We start from the raw sequence: 20,404 nt of genomic DNA, 5'->3' as shown, positions 1-20,404 counted from the left end.
ATGATTTCAAAAATCATCAAAAATCATCAGAAACTGAGGTACAGGAATGTACAGTACCTAAAAGAATACAAGTGCGTTGTTGCTCCAGCTGTATGATAGCAAGGTACCTCCTAGCATTGGTACATTTTTGTACCTTCTTGTTTGCAACTCTAAAAGAAAGTTTATGAACCTCTAGTGATAGAATGTTCTTTGAGAGAGGCAGATTTAAAAAAAAAAAAATTGTCTAGTTAATAAATTTTTTTAGAGCTACATATTAGTAACTCTAAAAGTGAAATGTATTTACTGAACAATTTTTTTTTGTAAAAAAATATCCAATAGATTAATGGTAAAATACTGACAGCTGCAGTATTTTTATATCCAGTAATTTACTGTTAATTTGCTAGTTATAGTTATATATAGTTATCTTATACCATTTTACTTTATAGCTTTTTACTGTAAAAAAACCACCACTAAATTAAAACAATGTTTTTTTTTGCAGATTTACTCTTTTAATTTGTAACCGACTGCCATTTGTTAATAAACTACACAGTTACTGCCTTTAAATAAAGCAACATGCCGCATAATATCAATATTTCTACATCAGTCCTTGACTTAAACACAAGCTTTATTCTCCTGCACAACCCACAAAACACTCACCAGAAATTTGACGGTTAGGTTTTACAGTATTTTGCTGTTTTTTTCTTTTCTTGATTTTACAGTAAACTACAGTGTATGGCTGCTAAAATACATTTCACAGTGTGGTTTATTTTTTCATTTCACACATTTAACCTCTTTAATCTCACAGCAAAATCCTCTTTTGTTTTAAGAGCATTTGTGTGTGTCCACACCGCGGAGTGTTGCAGTAACTCTGAAGCAGTGATGAAGTTAATGAGATAATGAAGTAACTAATTAAATGAGGATTGTGCGTTAGAGATAAACACCTGTATACAAGCAGGATCACTGATAGAAATAGAAACAATAGCAGAGAAACACAACTTACAGCCAAAGTGATAGATAAAATCAACTGAAAATAAAACACATTAAATCTCTCATGATCTCATTAGAGGATTATTAAACAACACCCAAAAACCGTATCACCATCTTCACCAGTGTGACTTTATTTCTGTCATATGTGTACAAAAGCTCTAATTAACATTTTAGGTGTTGTGCTTTCAATTGAAGTCACCATAATGGAAATCAGTGTTTGCTGTACTTGGGCTCTTGAACCTTGATGTTTTAAAATGATTATTCATTAGGTGCTGTAATTATTTGTGTTTATTGATCACAGTCTTTTATAGCGAAAAAAAGCCAAAATAAATGAGGTTAAATGTCTGTGATGTCAAATCTATTTAATGTAATATTTAATTCAATTATTAAAAGTGTGATAAATAACTAATACACATATATTACACCACTAAAACTACACCAGTTAACTGTGAAATAGTTTTTCATGCACAAATAAAAGCTTTGAACTACAGTAATCTGCCGCTTTACTGCGGTTCAATCTCGCCACTTCAAATTTAATACATAACTTTTTTTTCGCTGATTTTCGGATTTAGTGACGTGTATCTTTAACTCAGCCTCTTTTTTGACATCATAGGACACTTCAACCAATAAACAAACAGAGACAGATACGCTGCAAAACAGTATACTGTACAGTACATGGTCTCAGTATAAATGTGATACCGTGTACGTTATTTCTACAAATTCACACAAAATTACTCACTATATTCTTGCAAATGCTTTCTGTATGTGTTTAAAGCGTGTGGGAGGATGATTTACGGCTTGAACAATAAAAAAAAAGAATTTTTAGGGTAGCATTTGTTTATTTGGTTTTGGAACGTAACCATCGCAATAAACGGGGGATTACTCTATATGGGAACTTAAAAGCACACAGACATCTTCAATCAGTGTCTCAACAATCAGAGTCAACATCGGTGACAAATATGAAAAACAAAAACCAGATCAACTCTAAACATCACCAAAGAAGCCTACTGAAAAGTCACAACAAACCAAACAACACAAAAAAACCCCTAATAAGAATATTCAGCTGCACAATTTATTCATGCTGCAATGCATGCTGGGAGTTTTGTACTATTCTGGCACCCAGAATGCATTGCTGCAGGAAAGTTTGTTTGTTGATAGTCACCATTGTTGAGCTTCATGAGCATGTGTGCATGCACTAATAGTCCTTAAAGTTTTCTTGAAGAGTCTAGTAACTTTGAATGTTTCTATTTGCATTACTAAATTTATGAAAAACAAAAATGAAACACTGATTGAAATCAGGAAACAAGGACACTAGATACTGGTGATGGTATTTATATCAATATCATTTATTAAATTAATCCTCTTGACTTTTCTTGTTATAAAGAATGTGCTTTACAAACCCAGTTGCAACCCACACTGTAAAAACTATTACTATAATCTACTCAATTTTTTTGGTGAAGCATTTTTACACTTAAAAAAATTGAGTTAATTTGAGAGCTGTGAAATAATTGAAATATACTTTAAAAGTTAAATAAATGTGACTAAAAAAATTGATTAGATTTAAATAATTAAATAAACTGATATCATAAATAAAATTGAGTAAATATAATAAAAAAAATTAAGTAGATTCAAATAATTAAATTAAGTAAACTCATAAATAAAATTTAGTAAATATAATTAAAATCCCTAAACAATAGTAATTTCATAGTAAATCAAAAACACTAAAAATTATTTTAATTTAAGGGTAGATTTAATTTACATGCTGTATATACAAATGTCCTATATTTAACTCTTTACTGTAAAGTAAACTGTATTTACCATTCAGTCCATGAGTACAAAAACCAAAAAGAAAAACACACCCACATCATTTTAAACATTTATTTGTCAAATTTGATCATGACTACAATTAAAAAAAACTTAAATACAAATTTCAGCCACTGAACTGAAATTCTTCAAAAATGACAATGTTAATACATTTATATGCCACATTAGACCAGATGACCTACATCGGTGACTGACCCATCTTTCTGAAGCAGGTAGATCTTCAGCACTTCCTCTGCTAATTCATCTTGAACACAAATAGGTTGATCAGCAACATCCTGAAGACACAAATATAAAGAATAACAGGTTAGAGATAATATTCATGGCAATTACAAAGGAAAAAATGTACACACATAAACGTGACTGACTGATAAAACATTACGGTTAAAAAACATTTTGCTGAATTCTTCATAATTTCTTTGAGTCATAAGAATGACAGACAATTAATTGATTTAAAATGCGAGTGCTTTACAACTTTTAAACTTTGCACTTATACAGAGACACTAATAATGTAGACTTTTTACACGCAGTAATATTGTAGTTTGGACAATTAAGTTACGACATGATGTGAACTCACCCTGAGAGACAGCGTTCTTTTAACGGACCATGACGCTACAGCCCACTGGGATTTGTCCCATTAACGTTATCTGTTACATATCAGTCTAGTTAACTTACAATTGCTGCACTAACTTAGTCGTTTTTTTCTGCATTTAACTTTCTCACACGTGACTTTATATGCCCACCACCCAAGTAAATACCAATGACGAAGCTAACTCGGCGGTAATACAGCCTCGCCTCCCCTCCCTCTTCATATATGCTCGGGCACACTAACATTATGCTGATATGCAGTCCATTTTAAATAAATATTTAAGTTGTCGTGCTGTAACAACCGAATTTTAGCTGAACATTTGGTGGTTTGAAAAAATACAGTCACCGTGACGTTAGAAATGCTGACGCCTTTCAGAAAGTTACCACAGAACAGCACTGCTGCAACAAAATTTTTTGTGTACCCAAAATACGGCCAATATGTAATTACATTTAGACAACTGACTACTTACCAGTTTTTATGGAGTCTTACGGTGGTTTTAGTCCGTTTTTAGTCTTCCCGTGACCAGCAAACTCAAACTGGTTTCCCGCCGTTGAGCATTGTCCACGTGACGTGATCACAAAAGCCGGGAAACAAACTCAATTTATTTAGTCGATGCAAAATACAAAAAAAATTTATTGGAAGTTAGTAATCGTTTTGGTCTTTAAGACTAAGAAATTTAATTGCATCATTCTCAAATATTTTAATTAAATATTTAAATGTACCAAAAACATTAAATATACAGTATATAAAAAATATAATTTGTTGGTTGAATGCTTATTTTTCTTAATAAAATATACTTAATTAATTAAGTAAATATAATAAAAAAAAATCTCTGGGATTTTTACTCATTAATTTTGGTAATTCCAATTTAAATAATCTCTTAAATGATATTTAGAGATTTTAATGCGTTAATACAAGAATTTATTTTTGTAATATTTACAAAGCCACTGAATTCTTTTTTACAGTGCAGATGAGGATGAGGCTCCCTCTTGAGTCTGGTTCCTCTCAAGGTTTCTTCCTTATGCCATCTCGGGGAGTTTTTCCTTCACCACAGTCGCCACTGGCTTGCTCATCAGGGACAAACTTACACTTATAAAGAACATATTCACTTTTAATCACCACATTATCTGTGTAAAGCTGCTTTGAGACAACGTTCATTGTTAAAAGCGCAATACAAATAAAAATGAATTGAATTGAATTAAGTTACAACAAACAAGGAAAAACTACCGTTAAAGAGCCAAGAGTCATGAGCCCAAATAAAGCAACCACTGATCTAAAAAATGGGGGTCAAAAAAATATAAACCTGTGTTAAGTCTCAAAGAATGTTTTGTAGATATATGAAGGACATAGTCGCACTGTAATAAGTGAGGCTGGAAATGTTTTTGAAATTGTTTAATCATCCCGTTTTAATTCAGTTGATTTTGTCTAAGGCTGTGGGTGAATGCCAGTTGTAGTTTTTGTTTCTTGTTCTTTTATTCAGTGATTCTGCTTGTTAACAGCAGATGTTCATCGGTGCTAAATTCACTAATTTGTTTTCATTTACTCTTTCTATTAGACTATGCTAATAATCTAATGTAAGGAATAGTGAATGAGGCTGTAGGGTGGGATGTCAGACACAGTCTCTAAATGTCGACTCTGAATGCTGTTAATTCACAGTGTACTGTATACTGTTAATACTTTCTCAAAAACAACCAAATGACCGAATGCATTGTTTCAAAGTGGATTTTACTGTGAAGGAAAAAGGCATATAACTGTGAGATTGTGAGCGTTTTTTTTACAGCAATCTTTTACAGTGCACCTTTGTGTCCATGTATGGTTTAAAATGACATCCTGATATTTCTCCTAGCGTTTTACTGATGTTCTGCATGCAGGATGTATGATCAGGATGTCATTTTAAACCATACCAATAAACAGAAGTACATTTCTGTTCGGCGAGTGACTGAGGCAGAAGCCGAAGCACTGAAAACAAGGAAGCTTAAATAGAGAACTTGCAGCAAAACACATAGACACCAACGAAAACAATAACGGACGCAGAAGTGGGGTGAGAGAGGTGGTTATATGGGCATGATAAACGAGAGGCAGGTGTTCGGAATCAGTAGGATGGTGATGAGCTCCGAGCGGGCGGGACACCACCCTGACACCACCCCCTCCCCCAGGGGCGGCACCAGACGACCTGACCCGGCGACGAGGACGGCCCCTCGCCCGGGGTGCCAGGCGGCATGGATGTGAAGCGTGGAACTCCGCCAGCAGAGTAGGATCCAGCATGTCCTGCAAGGCCACCCACGTCCGCTCCTCCGGACCATACCCCTCCCAATCCACCAGGTACTCAAGGCGAGCCCACGCCGCCTACAATCCATGACCTCCCTCACCACGTAGACACCGGGCTGCGACTCCCAGATTCTACTGCTCTCCCAGAACCAGTAATCCGCTGCGGGCACATTACTGGGCTCATCTGACCAGGGGAACAGGGGCGGCTGGAACCCCAGCACACACTGGAACGGGGTGAGTCCCGTCAAGTCTTGGCGAAGCGAGTTCTGAGCGCATTCCGCCCACGGCAAGACCCGACACCACTCTCCTTGGTCCTGGCCGCAATAGGTCCTCAGATAGCGACTCAGCTCTTGGATCTTTCGCTCGGCCTGGCCATTGGACTGGGGGTGGTACCCGGATGTTAGGTTAACTGAGACTCCCAGGAGTTTGAAGAACGCTCTCCAGACCCGAGACGTGAACTGGGGACCCCGGTCCGAGATGATCTCCTCAGAGAGTCAGTAGTTCCGGAAGACGTGAAGGAACAGTGCTTCCGCTGTCTTGAGGGGTCGGTAGGCAGGCTCTTCAGGGGCACAAAGCGGCAGGCCTTGGAGAAACGGTCCACCACCACCAGGATGCAAGTGTTCCCCTCCGACCGGGGCAGATCTGTCACGAAGTCGATGCCCAGGTGAGACCATGGGCGCTGCGGGACGGGGAGCGGCATTAGCTTGCCCACGGGCAGGTGGCGCGGGACCTTGGCTACTTGAGTCTCCGTGCCTCCGGTAGATACTGGAGGTTCTTGTGATCGGTGACCACCATGAACGGATGCTCTGCTCCCTCCAGCCAGTGTCTCCACTCGTCTAGGGCCAGCTTGATTGCCAGGAGCTCGCGATTGCCAATGTCGTAGTTTTGTTCGGCGGTGGAGAGCTTGTGGGAGAAGAAGGCACATGGGTGGAGCTGTGCCGGGGTTCCTGATCGCTGCGGTTGCATCTCGATGTACATGGATTTACATGGAGCAAGAATCTGCGGCATTTGGAAGCTTCTCCGGAAAAGGCAGCCAGAGCGCCATTGGAGTGCCGGTGGAGGTGGGGGGGTTTTGCCCAGCCGTGGAGGAAGGAAATGCTTCTCGGAGCGCGGCGACGAGCTCCCGAACCGAAATGGACGACGTGCTGGGTTGTTCGTCCATCGCGAGGTAAGAGCCGGGTTGATCCTCTCCTACACCGCTTCTCTTCTTGACTTTCTTTCTCTTTTTAAGGTCCGTTATTCTGTTAGGCGAGTGACTGAGGCGGAAGCCGAAGCACCAAATAGAGAACTTGCAGCAAAACACATAGACACCAACGAAAACAATAACAGACGCAGAAGTGGGGTGAGAGAGGTGGTTATATGGGCATGATAAACAAGATGCAGGTGTTCGGAATCAGTAGGATGGTGATGAGCTCCGAAGGGCGGGGCACGCGCAGGAGAAGAAGCAGGGTGTACCCTGACAATTTCTATAACTAGAGGTGCATAAATGTTTTTTTTAGAGGTACAAAAAAAAAGGTACAAAAATTTACCAATATTCAGAGGTATGTTGCTGTACCCTGTTGTAAAGCATTTGTACTCTTTTAGGGACATTCCTGTATGTTGATTTTCTGTGTCCATATTCTATATTTACAACTGTATTTCCTCAGTTAAATAAATATGAAAGACTGGTTTAATTTTCTTTCATAAATTTTCACTGCATTTTAGACAAGTTTTTGGAAACACAGTAAATATTTGATATGGTGTCTATTTTAGCACATATGGGTATGTTAGACAGCCCTGTTATTACTTCCTTGCTCATAGGTGTATGATATTTTTGTTTCAGGCAGTAACAGAAGTACTGACAATGTCCCATTAAGAAAATAGAATTGATTCTACAATGATCTCAGATGTTGAGCTAATTTATTTCTCTCAGGAGCTCCAACTGACTGTAGAAGACTGTAGAACAGACATTACTCATAATCACACACTCTGGTGCTTATGATATTTCCCACTCTCCAGTGTTTGTAAAAGTTTAATTATTTAAAATCACCTAAAACCTTTTGAGTCTGGTTCCTCTCAAGGTTTCTTCCTTATACCTTGAGGAAGTCACCCCTGGCTTTCTCATTGTGGATAAATACACATAAATAGAAACTTTTGCTCTACAATTCTTACATTCTGAAAAGCTGCATTGAGACAATGTCCTTTGTGAAAAGTGCTATAAAAAATCTATTAATTCAATTAAAATAGCGACGTATTTTTCAAATACATTATTAAAATTGATTATCTCTAAAACATATTAATACAGATACAGAAAGGAGACACACCTTTAATTTAGCCAGAAAGCTTTCCAGAAGGAACATCTATTGGAGACTGGATCTCACATGGAGTTACATGAATGGAGGTGCATGTGAAACACGTTTATGTGAAAGTGCACTACTGTCTGGTCAGCACAAACCAACAACAATAACAATAACATCAACGAACATATCAAATAGGACTGTAAAAAAAAAAGTCTAGTCATTGATAGAATTGGGTGATAATAAAATGTCAGAGTAGAATTCAAGCTCCAAAGTCAAGTCTAATGTTACATTTGTACCAGAAAAGTACTGGTCACTTTACACTGCTTTACTGCAATAATCAGTATCTGGTTTTATTCTTTTGCATTCGTATATTGTGTGTGTGTTGTGTGTGTGTGTGTGTGTGTGTGTGTGTGTGTGTGTGTGTGTGTGTGTGTGTGTGTGTGTGTGTGTGCGTGTGTGTGTGTGCATGATCTTTTTTTTATTTGTTTCTGTCTTCAGTACCATACTTTTACCATATTTTTGTGCAAAACTGGAATTCACAAGGCTCCATGTCACCCACCCAGACCACCCACTGTGCACAGGGCACCATATCTCTGCTGAGGTTCTCAAAAAATCAGATAAGACAAGATAAGATATACCTTTATTAACGAGTCATTTAATATATTTTTGAATGTGCTCATGTCCTCTATCGTTATTAACGATAATGCATGATATGGAAATGTCACTTAAACAACATCACTTCAACACCAGCTTCAAGTTCGTTTTAGGGTAAATACATGCTAATTCTTTATGCTAAATGCTAAACACATGCTAATTCTTTAACAATCAGTCGCAGTGAAAAAGTTAAATAGTTAATATCCCTTAATAACAATCTATACATGTTTTCTTTCATTATTATGATAAGCACAGCATTTAAAGTGAATCAGTGTAATTGATAGATGCACTTCTTCTCAGAAATCATATTGAAAAGTGAGTAGCTGAAGTGTTTCTAATATGCTTTGTTTTCTTGCGACAGAGGAAATTAAGGAAGTACACAGGCAGGATGATTAAACAGTGGATTACAGGGGGAATGTTCTACAGGGCCTGGTTACTATGGTGATAATTAAGGGAGCACAAAGCTGAGGCTGATAGCAGACAAAAAAAAAATACAAGAGAAAAAAAAGGAAGTAGTAATCCAATTACAAGCATGCATGCAGTAGAAACAGGAAAAACTGTGAAAGCAAAGTAGAAAGATAAATTATTTCACAATATTTTGCAGAACCAATACTGCAGCTCAAATAAAAACAGATATAAGTGGACTGGAGAAGAGCAACAAAGACGTAATGCAATGATTAATGAATAATCAAAAAGGAACAGTAACAGAGCCTGTTTTCAATCTTATTACTGTTATATTCATGCAGCAAACTGCATGCAAACTGCATAGACTTTACTGGTGAAAAGAAATGACAGTGTGCTCAATTTGTTCATGTTATTATTATCATTATTAGTTGTAGTTGTATTGTGTTATTAGTAGTATTGTGAGTTTTTCCAAAAGAAGTGTTTATTTATTATTTATGTATAATAATCAATTTTATTTAATTAATGAATATAAGAAGGTTTTTGTTTTCCTGAACTCTTCTCAGCCTGTGTCCTGAGTAAGAGAAAACAATGTTACAACTAAAAATGTTAATACAGCATCATTGTAGACCCGTTTATAAACAGTATGTAAAATGTTCTCTGAACAGCTCAAAAAGATTGACAGTACATATAAACAGATGTTCCTAGAATCATTTTAAAAATGTGCTAAAATGATGAGTAGGGCAGCAGAAGTTCGTAGCCTTCATCTCTCTTTTTCTCTCAGTTGCTGCACCACTGCTGTTCGAATATTCGACTGTTTTTACTAAAAACACAAAGCTGCCATCAACTCGTTTTCCTGTCACATCTCTTACCGTGCTAATACAGCATCTGTTAGGAATATTTTTGTGTGTGTGTGTGTGTGTGTGTGTGTGTGTGTGTGTGTGTGTGTGTGTGTGTGTGTGTGTGTGTGTGTAGGTGGGTGTGTAGGTCTGTGTCAGTAGATGCATTACCACACTCCAGTTTATTAGCTGTTGCATACGTCTGACTCCTGAGTTAAAACGCAACAGTATCATTATTGTGTACATGCAACCCATTTTGCTAATGTGTGAATAAAAGAGGTTGTTGTGTAACAGGCAGCCAGAAGAGAACACGATGCTTCTGTCCTTCAGGATTAATCTATATATAGCTTATTAAGGAAGAAACAGAAATCCCTAGAAATGTTTATCAACCTACAACCTTTTATATGTTTTATCTGGTTGAAAAATAGTGAGAGCAACAAAAAGGGAGGAAAAAAAGAAGAAGAAAAAAAAACAGGTGCTATTTTTAAGTGTTCAGTTGTATTTCAAGAACAGCTCTGATGGGAAATTCATGAACGTGTGAATTTTACCCAATAGCAATATGCTAAATGAGGATGTATTATTTAGACTTAAACTGCATACAGCAGAGGTAGAGAAGAGGTTTACAGGAAAGATAAAGCAGAATGTTTATAACATTAATTACTTTGCCCTTTATTAGTCAGAGCTCAGAGCATTTATGCTGTTATACAGCTCTAGACACATGACTAACTCTGAACGTGTTGAATAAACCTGACCTTCAGGTTCTCAATGAGGAAAGATTTACGATATACTGCACAGGTAGCAATGTGATTTAGAGATCCAGAGGCTGCGTATCAGTAGCACCGTGCATTTTACATGTTTTTCAGCTTTTACACTATAAAAAGTGCATTTAATGCAGATGTATTTGTGGTTCTCTTGGTCCTTCTGAACTTAGAATGCTCATAATAGTAGGCTTGGTGACCTCTGGCCTGAATTCACCAGACTTAATAGCAGAGCAAAGAAGTGAGGTAGACACTTTGAATTACAGTATTGTTTCTCCTCGAATGTGTAAATGAGCACACACACAGTACAGATGCCCTTTACTAAACACACGCCTGTGTGTGAGAGGTTGGATGTAGTTCATTTTTCAGAAATCTTAATGAGTGAATAAAGACACTGATCTCAAAGATGTGAGTATTTATTCGACTGAACACACACACACACACACACACACACACACACACACACACACACACACACACATGTAAATATACTAATTACATGCATATTCATTCACCATGTTGTTCAGCCTGTTTTCCACGCTGCGTTTATTTCTATACTGTTTATATCCTGCTGTGTTGAGTTGCTGAGGCGCACACATTCTATTCCTTCTGCTACACATTAGACATAACAAAACCTTGAATGTTGAGTCTGTAGGAAAAATTAAACAGGACTAATTATCCTTCAGTGAACAACTGCTACAGTCTTTAGATCTGTTCTGACCAGCTGGATCTTCTGTACAGACAGGTGGCCTGTCAGATTGCTGCAGCCATGACAACATCATCTGGACACGACACATAATGTCTGAGCTCAACTGAAGCTGTCCATCCTCCTCCGGCCATCCTCTCATGGGGGAGGACAAAAAGATGAGTGTCACTAGATGTGGGTCCTTCAACCTTTTGGCCGTCATCTTGCTCTTGTTTTTCTCCGCAGGTAAGACTAATGGATGAGGGTCAGAACATATGAACTTGCTGTATACAGTAAAGACTGGTTTTACACTCCACAATGACTGATAGCCTTCAAGAGAGTGAACAGAAATGAGTGTGTATAAGAAATTCCCCAGACTCCATTTAAACAGAAATGTATTCGGACAGTTGGAGAAATTATATACATTTTAAAATCTGGATTTAAAAATAAATAAATATTTTTTGCACAAAATACAGCAACAATTTGGACACCTCTTACAGAATCTATAAAATGCATCACTTTGTATAATTGCAACAGATATTTGAGAAAATAAATTATGCACATATAAAGCTGAAGTTGTGCAGATATAAACTTTCTTTTCAGTTCAATAACATATTTATAATCTTTTTAATGCATCAATCAACAGAAAAGATTTGCACGAGAGAAAAAACATGATTATGTTAAAAAAAATCAACAAATTGTCAATATACTGTATAAATATTTACCCAGATTTCTGTCAAGCTGCTCTGTGATAATGTTTCTTGCCATTATACAAAACTAAACGTATAAAATTAAACTAAATCCTAAATTTTAGCTCGTGAAATGATGAAATGTCATTCAAATGATGAAATAATTCTGCAGTTTATAGCTGTACGTGTCTCATTGGGGCATTAGTGTGAGATCAGTCTCGCTGCTCTTTATGCTTTATAATATCATTCACTGGTAAACATCGGCATTCTTGTTAATAATTATTTTCCTAAATAAAAGAAAAGAAAGACTGAGGAAAATTTGGAATAAAGATGAAAATGAATGCCTGGAAGGAAACAAACATACACTCTAACCTTATTCACTTCCTGTTTTTCGAAGCACAGTGTACTGATTCCAAATCTGGGTGATTTGCCGATTTATAGAAGGTTATATTTGCTTTTGTTTATTCATGGACCTGTTTACTTTAGGAACATTTTTTATTTTATTTCCAAATTTTTGTCAAATTAACAGTTAAGTTGACTTTTTTCCAACTGCAGTTTTTTATGTAGCTTGTTATGATCTCATAGCTGACACGGATAAATAATTCAAGGTGCTAATCCTTTGGTTTTGACACAGTTGACACAGATATTCAATGCTGTCTTGTGATATTTTGTATTTTGTTTAAAAGCTTTGTCAACATATACAAAATGGAGAAGTTTTCAAATTCATGACATGAAACATGTCCAGATGTGGAGATCAGCAAAGCTGCTAGACAAGGCAGTGACAGAGTTAAATAATATACCCAAAAGTATTTGCAGGTTCAATGCCATGGCACAACACTGAAAGTGTGTCTTCTTAAAGGACTGATTAAAAAAACAGGTCCAGGATCTCATCTGATGTTATGTAACTAACATTGTTAGTAAAGTTTTATGATTGTTTTTCCCACAGCTCTCTCAGCTCATTTTCGGGTGTGTGAACCCTACACTGACCACAAGGGACGGTATCATTTTGGATTCCACTGTCCTCGTCTGTCAGACAACAAAACGTACATGTTCTGCTGTCACCACAACAACACTGCCTTCAAGTACTGCTGCAATGACACTGAGTTTCAAACCATCATGCAGGTCAACCTCACAACCGCTCTGGATGGGTTTTCACACAAGTAAGTCGATTTATGTGAAACAAAAACTTCATCCAGTATGTTTGCTTCTTCCTATTTACAGTAAGAGGGTACAATCTTTTCTTTTGTGGGTGCAGGTTTTCATTCCAACCAAAACAGGGGCCACACCTGATAGTCACTGAAAATGAGAATCGTTAGATTTAAAGAGGAAGACTTTGCTGTGGACTTGCTTGGTTGGAACGAAAGCTTGCACCCAAATCAGCCTTTTCTGGAAAAAAAGGACTGGACACCCTGATATACACTATATATATATATATATATATATATATATATATATATATATATATATATATATATATATATATATATATATATATATACACTGCTATTTTCTTTTACCCAGCATTACCTCAACATGATATTAACATTATTATTTAACGCTAACATGGGATAAGACATTTATGACATTAAGCTGTCTCTATCAAGCTTGTTGTCTACACAGCACTGTTGTGTTTTTTCCCACTGAGTGCACAGCAGATAGCAAAGTCTCCAGATGGATGTTGGAGCAAGTAACTGACATTTAGATTGCATGAGGCATAGATAGAGGGATTATCAGCTTGGCACCAACCCAGGCAGCACACACAAATAGAACAGCAAGATTATACGATAAACCTGGACCTTTGTCTGGTTTTTATAAATTTTTTTGGAACAGCATCACATTTCCTATGCAGACTCCGTTGTTGAAATAAAGCTGCTAATTTTTTGAGATGAACAATGTCAAGACCAAGTCATATCTGCATTTTTTAAAACAATGCTGCCCTCATATTCACTCCTCCGCCTTTCACCCAATGAAGTTATTATGACAGTTTAGCAAGGATAGAAGTTGTTCTTGTCTCCCACACAGTATGTCTCCTTTACTAATGGCCACGCCAGACTGTGCTCACCTACTGTGCGCTCAGGCTTTTTAAATGAATTGTGTGAAGAAAGGAGACCCGGCGAGAAGCCATTTCATTCACATTTGTGGTCAGCAGGACATAGGCGGTGATATTTATCAGTGCCCTTAGGTTAAAAAGAAAGACCACAGCCACTCACAATCAGCTCAGCAGTAAAGACTATTTGTCAAAGCAAGCTCATGAATAACAGTCCGGCAGTGCGATGTATTTACAGGAAATAAGCAGACTGGTATTGAATGAGACTGAAGAAACATATTTATCCAGAAATGTTTAAAAAAAAGAACTTTGTAAAAGGGCTGCCAGATTTTAATCACTATGTTTCAATCAGTCTGGTATTTGAAAGCCGTGTACATGCATTTATGTCCAGAATGTTGATCATAAATTTAAAAAAAATACCCTTTCGCTATATACACAATATAAGGAGATGCTGTGGCAAAGCCTTAATACCACTGCCAATAAAAGGAAGCATCTATGAATATAGTATTGAGTTTTAAACTGCAGTGGTTTTAGTGGCAAAATAGTTTGTGCCAACTTACATTTGTGAAGCTTTTGATCTTTCATTCATCTACAGTACTTTGCTTTTGGTCAGGGTTTGCTACAGGAACACTTGGCATGAGGCACAAGCATACACTCACTGGGACTAAAATTATACGTTTCACAGTTAATAATCCGATCTTCTTCAAGTGTTGCTAGCTCCAAATGGTGCACTGACTGGGATTTGGCAAGAACACGATTTATCAAAGTAAAAAATATCTTTATATGTTTTGCTCCATGCAGCTTAAATCAACATAAATCTCTTTCTACTGATGCAGTGACTCATTTTTAACGAATGTTTAGCCCTTGAATTAAAACTACAAAACAGTGCCCTACTTCTTACCTCGTGTCCTTTGTGTTTTATATCAGTAACTACACAGCACTGGTTGGAGTGTGGATCTATGGCTTTTTTGTCATGGTACTGCTGGCATTGGACTTCCTCTACTACTCAGCTCTAAACTACGAGGTGTTCAGGGTGTACCTGGAGAAGTGGGGCCTTGGGGGGCGCTGGCTGAAGCAAGCTCGCAGTCAATGGCAAAGGCCTGACCAGGAAGAGAGTCAGGGGCAGCTTCCACAACCTGGAGCTCCATCAGGATTATCACACTACCAACAACCACACTATCACTCCCAGCCCAGACACAGCCTGAAGCCTGAGGCCCAGAGTCCGACACACACTGCACACAACACATCAATCCCCTGGTGAGTGCAAAACTTTACTGTGTGCTAGATTCAGGCCAGGTTTAGATTTAGGCTTTTCTGAAGTGTTTGTTATTTGCCTTGTGATGAGAGTCTGATTTAATAATATCTATACAAAGTTTATTTTTTTAGGATCACTGATGTTGATTGCAAAAGCTGTTTTTCTTTGATGTTTTCCAATATTGCTCCTGTATAGAATGACTTTTTACCAGGGACTTTTAACATATTTATTTATAACAAATGTATTGCAGTGGCAGCCTTTCTGTCTGGAAAGGTCACCTTAAAGTGCTATACAACATATCCCACACCTTCTCATCTTCTGCGTCAACCTAACCTTTACTGCAGCACTATAATAAATTATAAGATGACTGAGGGAAAACACTCAAATCCACAGTCAGAGAAGAGATAAGCACTAATACACACACGAGGAGAGACACATGCTCATGTGTGATCAAAGCACTGGTAGGAAGCAGATGTTCAGATGTTCATATGCATACATTATGGAAATAGGATTTAGGATTATAAATTGATCCACTCAAAATATGTTTATAAATGAATTTCCTGTTACTCTCTCTCTGTTTTGCAGTGGTTAAAGAATGCTTTTAATAAGAGTATGATTCTTCTCCATCTCCATCTATCTCTCATGCACGTGTTGCTCTTACCCTTTTATACAGGGATTTGCAGAGACAACTCCTTTTTTTGGGTTCTTCCTCATACACACAAACCATACACCAAGTTATTGTTTTGAATTCAGATGTCTACTTGAGGCCACTGGAGATGATCTACTCCATTCCTCAGGGACCATTAGGGAAATTAATAGAACTGGCCCCAACCATGAAGAAAACATCTGCTGATAGGGGTCAAGACTTGTAAGATAGGTCACTGACTAAAATATAACCCGATGTTTCATTTTCTTTGCTTATGATGTACTTGGGAATTGTAGCAAGCGAGTTGGATGTTAAGCCAAGTGATGTCTCTGTAAATAAGTGCTATGTGTACTTTCTTTTCCTGGTATGGGTATGGTATGTGAAAGCACTCGAAATAGCTTTACATGGCAAGTTTCTGTGTATTGTGTCATTGGGATAACAAGAGGCAGCCTCTGGGAATGTTAGCGGGCAGGAGGATTATCCTGCTGTTTAATAGTTGCATTGTGTTCCATCAACATGCTGTCTGGGTGAAGCAAAAACGAATGGCTGCTAAAGCCTGCATGAAAATACTACAGTCTTTCAGTCTACTTACAGGCAATGGTTAATGCAATGGTTAATGCTGTTGGTGGTGCTGCAGTTGTTGTAATGGTTGGTGTCATAATTATTGTTGCCGGTGTTGTTGTTATGGTTGTTGTTGTTGGTGGTGGTGTGTAATGATTGTTGTTGCTGCTGCAGTTATAGGAATGGTTGTTGTTGTTGGTGGTGTTTGTGTGTAATGATTGTTGTTAGTGGTGTTGTATTAATGGATTTTGTTGGTGGTTGAGGTGTTTAATGGTTGTTGGTGGTGGTGGTGTGTAATAGTTGTTGTTGGTGCTGGTGTGTAATGGTTGTTGTTGTTGGTGGTGTGTAATGGTTGTTGTTGGTGGTGTGTAACGGTTGTTGTTGTTGGTGGTGTGTAACGGATGTTGTTATTGGTGGTGATGTGCAATGGTTGTTTTTGGTGGTGGTGTATAATAGCTGTTGTTGGTGCTGGTGTGTAATGGTTGTTGTTGTTGGTGGTGGTGTGTAATGGTTGTTGTTTTTGGTAGTGGTGTATAATAACTGTTGGTGGGATGGTGTGTAATGGTTGTTGTTGTTGGTGGTGTGTAATGGTTGTTGTTTTTGGTAGTGGTGTATAATAGCTGTTGGTGGGATGGTGTGTAATGGTTGTTGTTGTTGGTGGTGTGTAATTGTTGTTGGTGGTGGTGGCTTGTAATGGCTGTTGTTATTGATAATGATGTGTAATGGTTGTGGCAGTGGTGGTGTTGATGTTGTGTAACGTTGCTGCATTGGATGTAAATACCCTTTTTTTGCAATAAACATTTACCATGTGTCCCACTGCACAAACACTTTGTATAGGTTCTGTCTGATAAGTAATTGTGAGTTACAGTCAGATGAAAAAGTGCACCCTGAATTCTAGGGTTTTAATTTTCAGGATAAAACAAGTTCAAGACATAAAAAAGAATCATTTAGTCCTTAGCAGGTCTTAGAATTATACAACCTCAGATTAACAACACCATCATTATATATTTATAAAAAAAATAAAGCCAAAGTAGAAATAACATATGTGAAAAACTAAGTACACCTTTTGATTCAAAAGCCTGTAGAACCACCTTTAGCAGCAATAACTTGCAATAATAAAGTCCTGTATGAGATCATCAGTCTCTAACATCAATGTTGCTTAAGATTCTTGAGGTGGACATTTGTTTATGCACAGCTCTCTTAAGGTCCTGACACAGCATTTCAGTCAGGTTGAGGTCCACTGGGCCATTGCAACACATTGATTCTGTTCTTTTTCAGTCATTCTGTCATAGACAAATTCGGTTGTTGAAGAAACAGCCTCGTGTTTTACTTAAGAATACTTTGAAATACAGATGAGTTCATGGCCAACTCAATGATTGCGATGTGCCCAAAACCTCATCCTTCTATGAATTTGCTTGACAGTTGTTTTGATGTGTGTTTGCTGATCTGCTGTGTTTGGTTGTGCCAAATGTGCTGTTTTGCATTATAGCTAAACAACTCCACTTTGCTCTTATATGTTCGAAGAACTTTGTTATGAAAGTCTTGCGGTTTGTTCAAATGCAATTTTGCAAACCTAAGCTTAAATTTACATGTCTGGCATTGGGAAGATGCTCTTATTCAGAGCAACTTTTAGTAACAAACAGTAATACAACTGAGCAGTTGACGGAACGGCCTTGCTGTGACCTGGCATTGGCAACTTAGTGATGGTGGGGTATGAACTCACGACTAAGCTGTGCTGCTATGTTCTCTTTTTAAGAAAAGAAGCTTTCTCCTCTTTTTCTAAATGTGCTGTCATGAACTTTACCATTTCAAATGCTAACGGAGTCTATCAGTTATATCAGTTCTATCAAAGCATTTTATCAGTTGTAACTGATATATGCAATTTCTCTAAATATTGCACAGTCTGGGATGAGTTGCTGGAATGTCCACTCCTGGTAGGTCTTGAATGTTTTCCACTTGTAAATAATCTTCATTATTCATTCACTGGCAGCAACAATTGCTTTGCTAAAGATCTTTGGTGTCTTCCCTCTTTGGTGTTGTGTTAGCACACACACCTCAATGCTCCAGACCAGCAAACTGCTAAACCTGGGCTCTTATAGTGGTGGTCACACTCGCTGTTGATTAACTGATCAAGGTCATTTAATTAACAGCACATGGCTGCTTCTTGGCCTCTTAAATCCTATGGAAGCAGGAAAGGCGTCCATATTTTTTCCCATATGGTTTTTCCATTTTGGCTTAATTTTTGTTAAATAAATAATGATGGTGTAATATGTCATGTGTTGTATTTACCTAATTACAAGACTAGATATTGCAAAGAAATCTTAGCAAGGGTTGATAACTTGAATAATGAAAATGTTATCAAATTATCGAATTATCATAAGATTAACATATTTAAAAAAAGAAAAAAACACAATACCAGTGATCTTATTTCTATACATTTTACTAGAATACATTTATAGATTGTTTTTGGGTTTTTAATACTTTTGTTCCTTTTTAGAAATAAATGTTTGAAATAAGCTGCCAAGGTTTTTAAAAAGGCTTAAAATAAAACAAGGGCAGTGTTCAGAAGCTTTTTTAAAGACGGGTGCAAACTGAAATGAATATATTATTAATGAATATATTATTAAATATATGCAGCAGTATAATGGCAGATGAAAGTGCCACCCCATATTATCATTCACAACATGAAACACTGCTTTGGATTATCATTATCACTCAGTCACATTCTGAACCTTGGAAATGTATTACATGTTGACACTGTAACTCACGTTTATAGAAGTGAAAGTAGAAAATGTCCTTAAATGAATAAATGTAATGCTAATGTATGTCTAATCTAATTATCTGAGGGTCAGGGCACATATTTGCATAGGATAATTATTAAACCAGTGCTAATAGGCAGGGAAATGAATGCTTCACTCGGGGCTTTTCAGGATATATGGACATAGTCTGAAGCAAAAGCACCTGTCCCACAGAGGAGGCTTTCTCAGCTTTTTGTGCTCATCACTAATTGTAAACATTTGTGACTAGCAAGCTGTTTAGACTGCATTGTTTAGACTCTGAACCAAAGACTGAACTGCAAGTTTAACTCATAGCTCATATATTCCAGTACCGCTAACAAAAAAAAATATATTTTATTGGGCACTCTGTAGTAAATAATAATAAATAAATAAATCTTTGTACTAATGTATAAGGCAGACGCACACACACCAAGCTGGAAAAGTGTCAAAATGCTGCTATTTCTCCTTGGATGCTACGTGCGGAACATAGTTAAAAGCTGAGTTCCCTCAGGAACGTATTAAGTGGCGGACCGCAAGTTTGTTGTCTCCGCCTCACACTTTTTTTTGTATTACTAAACTTGAAAACATACACAACAATGCCAGAGGTATAAAAAAGAAACTAGAGTTAGCGCAGTGTCACTGTGGATACTCACAATAACAATCATATCAGAAATGCGATTTGTAGTGCGTTGTTTTGCACATGCGAGAAATCACACCACTTCCTGATTGCATTAGCATTTTATGTCCAGCTTTAAGATTTCCTTTAAACGGGAGGTGAATAAATGAAGGATGAAAGGAATGAAGACATTTGCTAAAGTATGCTGAAATAAATAGGACAGTTAAGTATTATATATCTTTAGAAAATTTAATATTATATGTAAAACACACACACACACACACACACATACACACACACACACACACACACACACACACACACACTTACATACACACACTTATATCTGTATTACCTGAGGGTATAACAAATGTAAACTATTTAATAACATTTTTCTATTCATTAATTTTATATAATACATTTAATTTGTGCCAATTTAACCGAATTATGCAATTTAATCAATATAATAAAAAGCTATTTAAAAATCTATTTTATTTTTAGATATTTAATGTTTTATAAAATTGTATAAAGTATTATTTTATGTATTATTGA

The 20,404-nt window shown here is 37.1% G+C and overlaps 1 protein-coding gene across 10 annotated transcripts in view; it reads left to right on the top strand.

The window, feature by feature from the left end:
- The window catches only part of shisal1b (shisa like 1b), a gene marked incomplete at its 3' end in the record, with an annotated part of 47,580 nt that overhangs the window by 18,156 nt on the left and 9,020 nt on the right, over positions 1-20,404 (top strand). For 3 of the 10 annotated variants that reach the window (XM_083546523.1, XM_083546524.1, XM_083546526.1), the window contains 3 exons: positions 11,318-11,507; positions 12,897-13,110; positions 14,925-15,254. In XM_083546523.1, coding sequence (XP_083402649.1) covers positions 11,423-11,507; positions 12,897-13,110; positions 14,925-15,254 — 629 coding nt within the window. In that variant the 5' untranslated portion in view covers positions 11,318-11,422. Of the gene's footprint in view, positions 1-11,317; positions 11,508-12,896; positions 13,111-14,924; positions 16,905-17,066; positions 17,490-20,404 lie in introns of those variants that run through there. The other 7 variants (XM_083546517.1, XM_083546519.1, XM_083546518.1 and 4 more) reach the window with 4 other exon arrangements.

Source organism: Silurus aristotelis, assembly GCF_946808225.1.
Source record: "Silurus aristotelis genome assembly, chromosome: 7".
Classification (NCBI taxonomy): Eukaryota; Metazoa; Chordata; class Actinopteri; order Siluriformes; family Siluridae; genus Silurus; species Silurus aristotelis.
This window is presented reverse-complemented; position numbering and strand designations above follow the sequence as displayed.